Source organism: Xylocopa sonorina, unplaced genomic scaffold, assembly GCF_050948175.1.
Source record: "Xylocopa sonorina isolate GNS202 unplaced genomic scaffold, iyXylSono1_principal scaffold0014, whole genome shotgun sequence".
Lineage (NCBI taxonomy): Eukaryota > Metazoa > Arthropoda > Insecta > Hymenoptera > Apidae > Xylocopa > Xylocopa sonorina.
Window position 1 is genome coordinate 646656 of NW_027490090.1, and position 13517 is coordinate 660172.

A 13517-nucleotide genomic window follows, 5' to 3' on the forward strand; every position below is an offset into this window, starting at 1 on the left:
TTCCAACTAGTTAAAGACGATTATTTAAGTTCCAAATAGTGATTTTTACTGTCTACTGGCCGATTTCCTTGTTCCAACTAGTTAAGGACGATTATTTAAGTTCCAAATAGTGATTTTTACTGTCTACTGGCTGATTTCCTTGTTCCTCGCGCTTTTTTTACAGTTTAGAAGTAGTTAAGAACGATTATTTAAGTTCCATATAGTGATTTTTCTCTGTTGTATCCGTAAGTTTGTTAATTTAGAAAGAAATTTTTTAGTTACAAAGAATTTATAAACGATTTTTAGTCCCAAGCAAAATCACAAATCAACAGCTTAACAATTTAAAAGGAAATTTTTAACTTCCAAATTACTTAAAAATGATCTTTGAGTCCCAAACAACAACCTCCCTGTTGCATTTTCAAGTCAGTTAATTTAAAAAGAGATTTTTAACTTCCAAACAATATAAATCAGTTTTTAAGTCCCAAACAGCAAACTCCTTAAAAAGTAATTTTGTCTACTGGGTGGTTTGCTTACTCCTGACGCTTAACCTGTTTTCTAAGTGTTTTACATGTTTAGAAATTCCTCGCAATGCTATTTGTTATTACTGTACACCCTATTTATGTTAATTGTACAGTAAAACTTGTTTTTGTGCGGTTCTTTTTTACGCGATTTTGTTTTGTGCGATTTGTTTCGTGCGATTTTATTTTTCTAGTTATTTTTCTAAGAGTTCTGAACTTCGACTGTTAAAGCTTGAAATCTCAGAGTTTCAGAGCTCAGAGCTTTAATTCTCAGAGCTTAGAAATGAAAATGGAAACATATAATTCCTAGAAATTCTCTATAAAAATTGAGAGATCCTATAAATAAAAATTAAAAATTTCAATTGAAATTGCGAACAAAAAACAATTTGAACCTAAAAATTCTAAGCTCCAACTTTCAGAGCTTCAGAATTCTGAGCTTCAACTCTGAAAGCTTCAAACCTCAGAGCTTTTCTTCATGCGAGAACAAACAATTTTTACAAAAAAAAAAAAATGTATTTTTTCTTATTAGTGAATCGTTTTATTTTCAAAATCGAGGAAAGAAAGAGCTTCAGAGCTTCAACTCTCAGAGCTTTAAAGTTCAGAGTTTCAGTGTTCTAAGCTTCAAAGCTCAAAACCTTAACTCTCAAAGCTTCAGATTTCTGAGCTTCAATTTTCAGGGCTTCAGAGCTCTGAACTTCAACTCTCAGAGCTTCAAAGTTCTGAACTTCAAAGCTAAGAGCTTCAATTCTCAGAGCTTCAGAGTTCTAAGTTTCAAATCTCAGAGCTTAAACTCTCAGAATTTCAGAATTCTGAACTTCAAAGCTAGGAACCTTAATTCTCAGAGCTTTAGAGCTCAAAACTTCAACTCTCAGAGCTTCAATTTTCAATGTTTCAAAGCTCAGACCTTCAAAGTTCAGTGTTCCAAGCTTCAAGGCTCAGAAACTTAACTGTCAGAGCATCAGAGTTCTAAGTTTCAAATCTCAGAGCTTAAACTCTCAGAATTTCAGAGTTTTAAGCTTCAAGTCTGAAAACTTCAACTCTCAGAGCTTCAATTTTCAATGTTTCAACTCTCAGAGCTTCAGAGTTCTGAGCTTCAATTTTCAGAGCCTCAGAGTTCTGAATTTCAACTCTCAGAGCTTCAAAGTTCTAAACTTCAAAGCTAAGAGCTTCAACTCTCAGAGCATCAGAGTTCTAAGCTTCAAATCTCAGAGCTTAAACTCGCAGTATTTCAGAGTTCTAAGCTTCAAGCCTGAAGACTCAACTCTCAGAGCTTCAATTTTCGATGTTTCAACTCTCAGAGCTTCAATTTTCGATGTTTCAACTCTCAGAGCTTCAATTTTCAATGTTTCAGCTCTTAGAACTTCAATTTTCAATGTTTCAACTCTCAGAGCTTGAAAACTTAAAATCTCTCAACAGAACAAAAATTTCCCTCAACCAAACCACCCTGGAAACTCACAGAGCTTCAATTTTCAATGTTTCAACTCTCAGAGCTTCAATTTACAATGTTTCAGCTCTCAGAGCTTCAATTTTCAATGTTTCAACTCCCAGAGCTTGAAAACTTATAATCTCTCAACAGAACAAAAATTTCCCTCAACCAAACCACCCTCGAAACAAGAGAAAAAAAAAAAAGAAAACCCAATACCAATAAAGCAACATCCCAAAGTTTAAGCACATATCTCTGAGCTTCGACTCTCAGAGCATCAGAGTTCTAAGCTTCAAATCTCAGAGCTTAAACTCGCAGGATTTCAGAGTTCTAAGCTTCAAGTCTGAAAACTTCAACTCTCAGAGCTTCAATTTTCAATGTTTCAACTCTCAGAGCTTCAATTTTCGATGTTTCAACTCTCAGAGCTTCAATTTTCGATGTTTCAACTCTCAGAGCTTCAATTTTCGATGTTTCAACTCTCAGAGCTTCAATTTTCAATGTTTCAGCTCTCAGAGCTTCAATTTTCAATGTTTCAACTCTCAGAGCTTGAAAACTTAAAATCTCTCAACAGAACAAAAATTTCCCTCAACCAAACCACCCTGGAAACTCACAGAGCTTCAATTTTCAATGTTTCAACTCTCAGAGCTTCAATTTACAATGTTTCAGCTCTCAGAGCTTCAATTTTCAATGTTTCAACTCCCAGAGCTTGAAAACTTATAATCTCTCAACAGAACAAAAATTTCCCTCAACCAAACCACCCTCGAAACAAGAGAAAAAAAAAAAAGAAAACCCAATACCAATAAAGCAACATCCCAAAGTTTAAGCACATATCTCTGAGCTTCGACTCTCAGAGCATCAGAGTTCTAAGCTTCAAATCTCAGAGCTTAAACTCGCAGTATTTCAGACTTCTAAGCTTCAAGTCTGAAAACTTCAACCCTCAGAGCTTCAATTTTCAATGTTTCAACTCTCAGAACTTCAATTTTCAATGTTTCAACTCTCAGAGCTTCAATTTTCAATGTTTCAACTCTCAGAGCTTCAATTTTCGATGTTTCAACTCTCAGAGCTTCAATTTTGAATGTTTCAACTCTCAGAGCTTCAAAGTTCAATGTTTCAACTCTCAGAGCTTGAAAACTTAAAATCTCTCAACAGAACAAAAATTTCCCTCAAACAAACCACCCTGGAAACTCACAGAGCTCCAATTTTCAATGTTTCAACTCTCAGAGCTTCAATTTTCAATGTTTCAGCTCTCAGAGCTTCAATTTTCAATGTTTCAGCTCTCAGAGCTTCAATTTTCAATGTTTCAGCTCTTAGAGCTTCAATTTTCAATGTTTCAACTCCCAGAGCTTGAAAACTTATAATCTCTCAACAGAACAAAAATTTCCCTCAACCAAACCACCCTCGAAACAAAAGAAAAAAAAAAAAGAAAAATCCAATACCAATAAAGCAACATCCCAAAGTTTAAGCACATATCTCTGAGCTTCGACTCTCAGAGCATCAGAGTTCTAAGCTTCAAATCTCAGAGCTTAAACTCGCAGTATTTCAGAGTTCTAAGCTTCAAGTCTGAAGACTCAACTCTCAGAGCTTCAATTTTCAATGTTTCAACTCTCAGAGCTTCAATTTTCAATGTTTCAACTCTCAGAGCTTCAATTTTCGATGTTTCAACTCTCAGAGCTTCAATTTTCAATGTTTCAGCTCTCAGAGCTTCAATTTTCAATGTTTCAACTCTCAGAGCTTGAAAACTTAAAATCTCTCAACAGAACAAAAATTTCCCTCAACCAAACCACCCTGGAAACTCACAGAGCTTCAATTTTCAATGTTTCAACTCTCAGAGCTTCAATTTACAATGTTTCAGCTCTCAGAGCTTCAATTTTCAATGTTTCAACTCCCAGAGCTTGAAAACTTAAAATCTCTCAACAGAACAAAAATTTCCCTCAACCAAACCACCCTCGAAACAAAAGAAAAAAAAAAAAGAAAAACCCAATACCAATAAAGCAACATCCCAAAGTTTAAGCACATATCTCTGAGCTTCGACTCTCAGAGCATCAGAGTTCTAAGCTTCAAATCTCAGAGCTTAAACTCGCAGTATTTCAGAGTTCTAAGCTTCAAGCCTGAAGACTCAACTCTCAGAGCTTCAATTTTCAATGTTTCAACTCTCAGAGCTTCAATTTTCGATGTTTCAACTCTCAGAGCTTCAATTTTCGATGTTTCAACTCTCAGAGCTTCAATTTTGAATGTTTCAACTCTCAGAGCTTCAAAGTTCAATGTTTCAACTCTCAGAGCTTGAAAACTTAAAATCTCTCAACAGAACAAAAATTTCCCTCAACCAAACCACCCTCGAAACAAAAGAGAAAAAAGAAAAAAACCCAATACCAATAAAGCAACATCCCCAAAGACCAAAGCACGGAACTCGAAGCGGAACCGCGAGATGGGTAAAAAAAAAAGCTGGTAATTTCCGTTGGAAATCACCCGTTAGATGCGGCCGCGGATATACTGATACGACAAAGAATTGATACGTTCCTTTCGTAAACGTCTCTCCTCCTTTTTCCTTTCTCTTTCTCCTTTTTCGAGCACGAGTACCGATAGACCGACAATGGAGGCACATCTGTAGGTACCACGAAACAATGGCTACGGAGATTGTGGAACCTATTGCGGATAGTATTCCATAATATACCCTGTTGTTTCCGCTCCCTCGGATAGAGCCAGCCACCGCGGTCGATGGAAATATATGGCCCCCTTTCCAAGGTCTATCTAAACTGACACTACCCACGTTTAGTTTCCTCCTTTACCCTTTTATGCTTTTACTCTTTTACTCTTTTATTCCTAGCTAGACTGCATTTGCGTTGTGTTGCAAAGACAGTATTGATTCTGTTTAATCTTTGGTTTGGTCTTTGAGTGCTGCTGCGTTTGCATTAAGCAGTGAGGATTGTATTATTCTTGGTTTTTATACTTTTACTGTACTGCATTTAGTAAGTTGCAGTAGTAAAGTGCAGATTTTTGTTCTTTACCACTGCATTAGCTATTAACTACCATTGATTCCATTATAATTTTAGTTTTTACCCTTAGTTTTGTTCTTTATCATAGTGTATTTACAGTACTGAAGTGTAGATTCTAAATGTAGATTCGATTGTTACTCTTGATTTTGTTCTCTGCTACTGTATTTACATTAACTATAGAATAGATTCTATTACTGTTTACTACTGTATTTACATTGGTAAAGTGTAGATTCTATTGTTACCCTTAATTTTGTTCTTTACTACTGTATTTACATTAGCAAAGTATAGATTTTATTACTGTTTACTACTGTATTTGCATTAACCAGTGTAGATTCTATTCTTACTCTTAATTTTATTCTTTACTACTGTATTTACATTAGCAAAGTATAGATTTTATTACTCTTTATTACTGTATCTGCAGCAATCAGTATAGATTCTATTGTTACTCTTAGTATTATTCTTTACTACTGTATTTACATTAACTATAGAATAGATTCTATTACTGTTTACTACTGTATTTACATTGGTAAAGTGTAGATTCTATTGTTACCCTTAATTTTGTTCTTTACTACTGTATTTACATTAGCAAAGTATAGATTTTATTACTGTTTACTACTGTATTTGCATTAACCAGTGTAGATTCTATTATTACTCTTAATTTTATTCTTTACTACTGTATTTACATTAGCAAAGTATAGATTTTATTACTCTTTATTACTGTATCTGCAGCAATCAGTATAGATTCTATTGTTACTCTTAGTATTATTCTTTACTACTGTATTTACATTAACTATAGAATAGATTCTATTACTGTTTACTACTGTATTTACATTGGTAAAGTGTAGATTCTATTGTTACCCTTAGTTTTATTCTTTGCTACTGTATTTACATTAGCAAAGTATAGATTTGATTACTGTTTGCTACTGCATTTGCATTAACCAGTGTAGATTCTATTATTACTCTTAATTTTATTCTTTACTACTGTATTTACATTAGCAAATTATAGATTTTATTACTCTTTATTACTGTATCTGCAGCAATCAGTATAGATTCTATTGTTACTCTTAGTATTATTCTTTACTACTGTATTTGCAATTAACTGCTATAGATTCTATTGATTTCTGATTTATTCTCTATATACTATTGGATTTACATTTATACTAGTGTGGATTCTATTATTTTTCGTTTTTACCTTTTACTATACTGCATTTAGTAAGTTGCAGTAGTAAAGTGCAGATTTTTGTTCTTTACTACTGCATTTGCGTTGTGTTGCAAAGACAGTATTGATTCTGTTTAATCTTTGGTTTGGTCTTTGAGTGCTGCTGTGTTTACATTGAGCAGTGTGGATTCTATTATTCGTTGTTTTTATACTTTTACTGTACTGCATTTAGTAAGTTGCAGTAGTAAAGTGCAGATTTTTGTTCTTTACCACTGCATTTGCATTAACTACCATTAATTCTATTATAACTTTAGTTTTTACCCTTAGTTTTGTTTCTATGCTACTGTATTTACATTAGCAAAGTATAGATTTTATTACTCTTTATTACTGTATCTGCAGCAATCAGTATAGATTCTATTGTTACTCTTAGTATTATTCTTTACTATTGTATTTGCAATTAACTGCTATAGATTCTATTGATTTCTGGTTTATTCTTTAGTTTTGTTCTTTACTATAATGTATTTACAGTAGTAAAGTGTAGATTCTATTGTTACTCTTAGTTTTCTTCTTTGCTACTGTATTTACATTAGTAAAGTGTAGATTCTACTGTTACTCTTAGTTTTATTCTTTACTACTGTATTTACATTAGCAACATTTTAAAGTAAATCTATACATACTCTTCAGTTTCTTTTCTATGTCCTTTTCCTTCTATTGTAATTTCTTCTTTCTTCTAATTTCTTATCCCTTCGTCTTCTTCATTCCTCTTTCTTTCCCATCTGTAACTCTAAACTAACTTTGATTGTACAGTTTTTATATTAAAAAAAAAAATATTTTTAATTTCGTTATTACAAATATATTTTTACTTTTGGTTATTTCCTATGGATATTCTAGTTTCTTCTTGTTCCCCCTCCTTTCTTCGTTCTTGCTTCTACCACCCTATTCTTTCACCCATTTCTTCTCTTCCTTCTTCTTCTTTCACCCATTTTTTTTCTTCCCTTTTTCTTCTTTCACCCATTTCTTCTCTTCCTTCTTCTTCTTCCACCCATTTTTTTTCTTCCCTTTTTCTTCTTTCTCCCTTCTTTCTTGATTCTCCTTTCTTTTCTTCCTACTTGCGTTTTTCTAAAATGACAATAAAACTATGTATAAAAAATATACAAGAAATTATAATAAAACTATATAAAAAAATGTACAAGAAATTACACTAAAACTAGTAAAATGTACAATAAATTACAATAAAACTATGTAATTCAAATATACCCAGAAATTACAATAAAACTATGTATAAAAAATATACAAGAAATTATAATAAAACTATATAAAAAAATGTACAAAAAATTACACTAAAACTAGTAAAATGTACAATAAATTACAATAAAACTATGTAATTCAAATATACCCAGAAATTACAATAAAACTATGTATAAAAAATATACAAGAAATTATAATAAAACTATATAAAAAATTGTACAAGAAATTACAATAAAACTATGTAGTTCAAATATACAAGAAATTACACTGAAACCAGTAAAATATAAAATAAATTAAAATAAAACTATAATGAAATATACAATGAATTAGAATAAAGCTTAAGTTTTATCTAATAAAAATAGTTGTATAAATAACATTCCTCCTATTTATCGATGCAATTAAATACTCTAATATACATTCACCTAAAAAAATATAAAACTTCTAAAAACAATGAATATCGATAAAAAAATAATATATATTGCACGTCTGTTGCTTCCTGCCCTCGTTTCAACTTCTCTCTCTCTCTCTCCCTCTCTCCCTCTCTCTCTCTCTCTCTCTCTCACAACTAAATTACAGAATTTTAGAGTACTGCTAATTGAATAAAGAAATTCCTTAATCTTCATTGAATAGAAGGAGTCAGACAAATTAGGAGAGAGAGAAAGATATATAAGAAAGAGTGAGACAGGTGATAGTGGCTCTAATTTAGAACTACTGACGTCATCTCTGCGAAAAGTGGTCAAACTGCTCGCACACAATTATCGACAGCGAAGTAAACTACTGTGTGGATATTGTCTTGTCCACGATATTTTCTTCTAATTAACTTTCACTGATGATGGCTTTTATGTTACAAGTTTATTTAACAACAACAAGTCTTTACAATTAAGGTAATCTGAAGTGGAAGTTAAGAAATACAAATCTAGATTTGGCAAAGGCAAATCGTGATGTGTACTCTTTGATGGCGTAGAAATAAGTGAATAATTAATTTGAAAAGCGTAGAAATTTGAAAGACGTCGCAAACGAGAGTCTCTTGTTTATAGATGGCGTGAATTAATTTTGAAACAATTTCCTGTGTCCTGTGTCTGCTTATATGAGGAAGTCGGTAACGTCGGTAACGCCACAACAGATATTTTTTTTTTAAATATTACAATTGTTAGAATTCGTTATATTTTAATATTATGTGTATTTTAATTACAGGTCTGGTACCATTATAAAAATTACAAAGCTTCCAGAAGCCGCAGATTATACAATTAAAAAGAAAAAAGAACTCATTGTATTAACATTACATAAAATTAGGGGGTGCTGTAGCTCCACAGTGCCTACAGCAACCACTGAAAATAATTATTGACCAACGCAGACCTTTTACTTAACAGCAAATGATATTTAGCTAAAATTAAATGTCTCTTTTTCGTATTCTTCAAAATAATTCATTCATATCAATAATATACATGTAAATGCGATAATACATAATATGGAACAAAGAAATTTATACATCTAAGTAAAAAACACTTTGCCATCAACATCTGATCCCAATTATGTACATCTGTACGATCGTTTAAGATATGTACCCATAATTATGATAATTATCCGTTAAGCATTACATCAAGTATACTTTGACTATCTTCTCGATGAACCAATCTTCCGTAAATTGCAAATGATCACCGGGTACAGCAATGAAATGCAATTTGCCAGACTCGTACAGCTTTCGCAGTCCCAAACGGTCCTGAAAAATAACAAATAAATCAGTACGCTGGTACCAGAATACGTAATACGATTTGTTATTCAGGGTGTCTCACAATTTAGAGAGCGAAACTCTAATCGATGCGTACAAACATGCAATTTCTCAAAGTACATATTGACTCTGCGATAAAAGAGAGCTTTGAAAGAGAATTCTATGCTTAGAGAGATTCGTTTAATTAAATACAAGGCTGTACTGTAATTGTGCGCTAGAAAAGCTTAAGTTTTAAGTAAAAAAAAAGAACAAAATAGCATTTATCTTAAGAGTATCGGAGAATTAATACACAGCAGCGATTCTTAAACCCTTTAAAGAGTCAGCGTAGCCCAATAATTGGTATCCTCGAAGCAATTTTGTTATTATCTCTACATCGCCCAACTTTTTGCTTTTAATAAAATTTCTACACGGCCAAGACTTTTCATATTCGCTGCCACTTGGCTACAATTATTCGTCTTAAAGCTAGAATGGGCTCCGCAGAAGAAAATATCCAAAAGAAGGTCTTCGAACTGCGCAAGCTCAAGAACTCCTCATCGTACGTGTTCTTCTGGCTCTTCTGGCAACGAAAGAGGAAATAGAGCTTGTACAGTGATCGAAGAAAGAAAAGAATACATAAAAATGACTACGCGGTCAGATAGAAAGATCTATTCCACCGATTAACTGTAAATGAGACTCTAGATTGAATAAACTTAGATTTTTAGTTCGTAATAGGTAGATTCTAAGTAGTAGCTTCGTAGAATTGAAGAACGATATTGGAAGAAGAAATTTAGAAGCGTTAAGCATCTGCGTCAGGCATTAATACAGTTCCAGCTAACGTAATCCTTCTCCGTTCCCATTTTGTCTTTTTTAAATGCGAAGGGCTCTAAAATAAGCGAACAGCCCTACGTTTTATTGTTTCACTTCGAAACAGAATAATTGTTATACCTCTTCATACAAACGCGTTTCGTTGAATGGTTGGATCACTTCAACTTGACCCGGTTTATAAAATCCGAACCATTCTGATTCTTGGGGCCAGACAACAGTGTCGTTGAGGAATTTAATTAGCACCATGGCCTCCAATTTCTGAAGATTCTCTCTGTACGTCTGAAAAAGAATATTATCTACATTATTCTAAAATAAAAAGAGAATCTTCTCTAAAAGCGAAGACGAAAGGAGCGTATCATGCGTAACATTTGAAAAGCTGCATCGTAGGACACAGCGATGCACTCTTGGACGAATAACTCGCATTCTAAGTTTAGATATTTCCTTTCGATGCTTCATATATCCTTTCGCCTCAAAATTCTTTCTGTATTTTGTAAGTCGAAGCTGAATAAATGACTTGAGAGGGCAAAGCGAAGACGTACAGCGATACGTTCTCTTCATCTCCCTTTCTACAGCTCTCCGTTCTCTCTGAAGCTCTAATTTTTAATTATTTAGTTAGAGAAAGTTCTCTAAGCGAATGTTACTGAATGTTAATAATAAAAATTATTTTATTATTTTTTTAATTAATAAGAAAAATGATTTTACTATTTTTTTATTTCATAAGCAAAATTATTTTATTATTTTTCAACAAGAAAAATTATTTTATTATTTTTTTATTTAATAAGAAAAATTATTTTATTATTTCTCATCAAGAAAAATTATTTTACTATTTTTTTATTTGATAAGAAAAATTATTTTATTATTTTTCAACAAGAAAAATTATTTTATTTTTTTATTTAATAAGAAAAATTATTCTATTACTTTTTTATTTCATAAGAAAAATTATTTTATTATTTTTTAATAAGAAAAATTATTCTATTACTTCTTTATTTAATAAAAAAAATTTCTCAGACTATTTTCTAAAATATTAGATCATTGTTGTTCAAATGTGAGCTACGTTAATTTATTCTGCTGATTATATTTTTTAATATACCTCGTTTATATAATTTTCGTTATTAAGCTCAGCCATAAATATGCTTTTCTCTCTGTATTCTTCTTCTCTGTACGGATCATGCCAGAACGTAGCTTGCACCAAGTTCTCTTGACTGTATCTATCGCAAAATAAAATAATACAGTAGTTTTATACAACAATTAATGAGAATTGAAGCGTTACCAAATTTCGACTAGAAATTTGTGTCTTAAATTATTGTACCAGGTCTCTCTATAGTCTACGACTACATAAATTTAGTAAAGATTTTAAATTTTTGTTGCGTAATTGAATCGAATGCTAGAACTCGTTTTCTTTACAGCCTTAGACTTAAAAGATAGCCATTCATTTAGCAGAAAATTAATAATCGTATCATCAATTTCAATTTCTTTTAATTAATGATCGTAATACTAAGATTTCAATTTCTGTTAGTCGAAGCTTGTGCACGCTTGAAGAACAAGCAATAAATTGAAGATGAATACTGTAAATAGGCTGCGTAGTGAAGAATGCGATTCATATATTTGCATATTGTCGGACCAATCGATCCACAATTTGGTAGCCCAAAAACGCCCTGTTGCGGACCACCGATGGAAATCATGTACTTGATTGGAGGATTTGGACACCTTTGCGCTATTGCTCTCCTGCGAAATAAATTAATATAATGCAGTTTTATTGCTGAAAGTATGTTTTCGCAAGAGACTTCAATGCTTTGTACTTTAATTCGCATTCTAATTACATTAACAGCTGTAAATCAAGATAGTTTACGAAGCGATGGGACCAAAAGGGAAATATTAAAATTGCTCAGAAGCTATTATTAAGTTCTATGGTGACCATACTTACGCAAGCTGGCCACCTTGAGAAAATCCAATGATGTTGTATCCGTCTTTAAGCTTCTCATTGTTCGCCAGCTGTTGACAAGCATCTTGTATATGGTCGTTGACATTACCAAAGTAGCTAAGCTCTACATCCTGGAAAATTGTTATATAATTTAATATGTATTCGCTTATCGCTTTGGGTTTGTTGCTTGAGACTTGGAATTCCAAACTTGAAATTTCAGATTTAAAGCTTCAACTGTGAAGCTTGGGATTTGAAGCTTGAGACTTGAAGCTTTGAACTTGAAATTTCAGACTCAAAGTTTCAACTCTTAAGCTTGAGACTTCAAAGCTTAAACTTGAAATTTCAAATTTGATGCTTCAACTTTCAAGCTTGAGACTTGAAGCTCCAGACTTGAAATTTCAAACTTAAAGCTTCAACTGTGAAGCTTGGGATTTGAAGCTTGAGACTTGAAGCTTCAAACGTGAAATTTCAGACTTAAAGCTTCAACTCTTAAGCTTGAGACTTCAAAGCTTAAACTTGAAATTTCAAATTTGATGCTTCAACTTTCAAGCTTGAGACTTGAGGCTCCAAACTTGAAAATTCCCCACTTAAAGCTTCAACTCTCAAGCTTAAAACTTGAGGCTCAATCTTGAAATTTAAAACTTAATGTTTTAACTTTCAAGCTTGAAATTCGAAGCTTGAAATTTGAAACTTGAGACTTCAGGCTTAAACTTGAAATTTCACACTTAATGCTTCAACTTTCAAGCTTTGGATTTGAAGCTTGAGACTTAAAGATCCAAACTTGAAATTTCAAACTTAAAGCTTGAACTCTCAAGCTTGAGACTCGAGGCTTACCTCTAGTAAATTACTGCCTAACTCAATGGAATGCACATGGATGTTAGGTATTAATGTTTCTATTAACTTCTTTATTTTTCCCATGCTGAATGAGAAGCAACAGCTGTCTCCTGAAATTTCAGGTAATTTTAGTAATACTGTTAAATGTAAAACTAAATACAAATAGAAATAATATAATACAATATAATGTAATGTAGTACGTAATCTAATGTAACATTTAATGTAATGTAATATGCTATATGTGATGTAATATGTATTATGTGGTGCAATATAACATGTAATATAATATGTAATGTAATGTAATGCAATGTATTACGTAACGTAATGTAAAAATTTGAAGTGAAATGCGAACACGTATCAAAATTTAATTTATTTTCTATTAATTTTTCAGGACGTTAAGCAAAAAATTACTTTAGAAACAATAACAAGCAAATAGAAGAAACTTCTCAATAGCTGGCGATAATACAATAAGAAACATAAAAACAGATTTTCTCAGATATCTCAGTTTACGCTGTACAATAATTTCTTAAACATTAACACACTCAAACACTAATATAAAAATTCTCACCCATTCCATGCCACAGTACAACTGGCGTAGGATTGTTTTCAATGCCATCGGACTTGTATACGCATACAAGGAAGAGTAGCAAAACTCGTTTATCCGATGTAAACATTATATGTACCACTTACTCCAAGCTGATTCTGTAAAGTATTAAAATATTAATCATAGTTTGTAATATAATTAATTATATGGGTGATAGCAATGAGTTCCTCTCTTTTTGTCTTCTTTAATTCTTTATTGGGCACTGTGTAACTGCAGCACCCTCTATTTCTATTTAGTATTATCGATAGCAATTAATATAATGGGTTTCTTTTTCTCTAATTCTTTGTTGGACGCTGCGGAACTGC

The 13517-nt window shown here is 32.2% G+C and overlaps 1 protein-coding gene across 1 annotated transcript; it reads right to left on the bottom strand.

Moving 5' to 3' along the window:
* Positions 1–8848: 8848 nt before the first annotated feature.
* On the bottom strand, positions 8849–13282 carry LOC143431735 (palmitoyl-protein thioesterase 1-like). The gene is made up of 7 exons (XM_076908680.1): positions 13177–13282; positions 12609–12718; positions 11778–11905; positions 11420–11578; positions 10944–11061; positions 9974–10132; positions 8849–9040 (listed from the first exon to the last, which is right to left on the bottom strand). Exons 1-7 carry the CDS (start codon positions 13280–13282, stop codon positions 8915–8917), a joined length of 906 nt encoding a protein of 301 aa, XP_076764795.1. The 3' UTR covers positions 8849–8914.
* Between the last annotated feature and the right edge of the window lie 235 nt (positions 13283–13517).

Excerpts from the sequence above, each read along its gene's own strand:
- LOC143431735 (XM_076908680.1), bottom strand. The coding sequence starts at position 13,282 with ATGTTTACATCGGATAAACGAGTTTTGCTACTCTTCCTTGTATGCGTA. Across the intron at positions 12,719-13,176 it reads TGTACTGTGGCATGGAATGG|GAGACAGCTGTTGCTTCTCA; the intron begins GTGAGAATTTTT and ends CTGAAATTTCAG. Across the intron at positions 11,062-11,419 it reads CACTACGCAGCCTATTTACA|ATACAGTCAAGAGAACTTGG; the intron begins GTATTCATCTTC and ends ATTTTGCGATAG.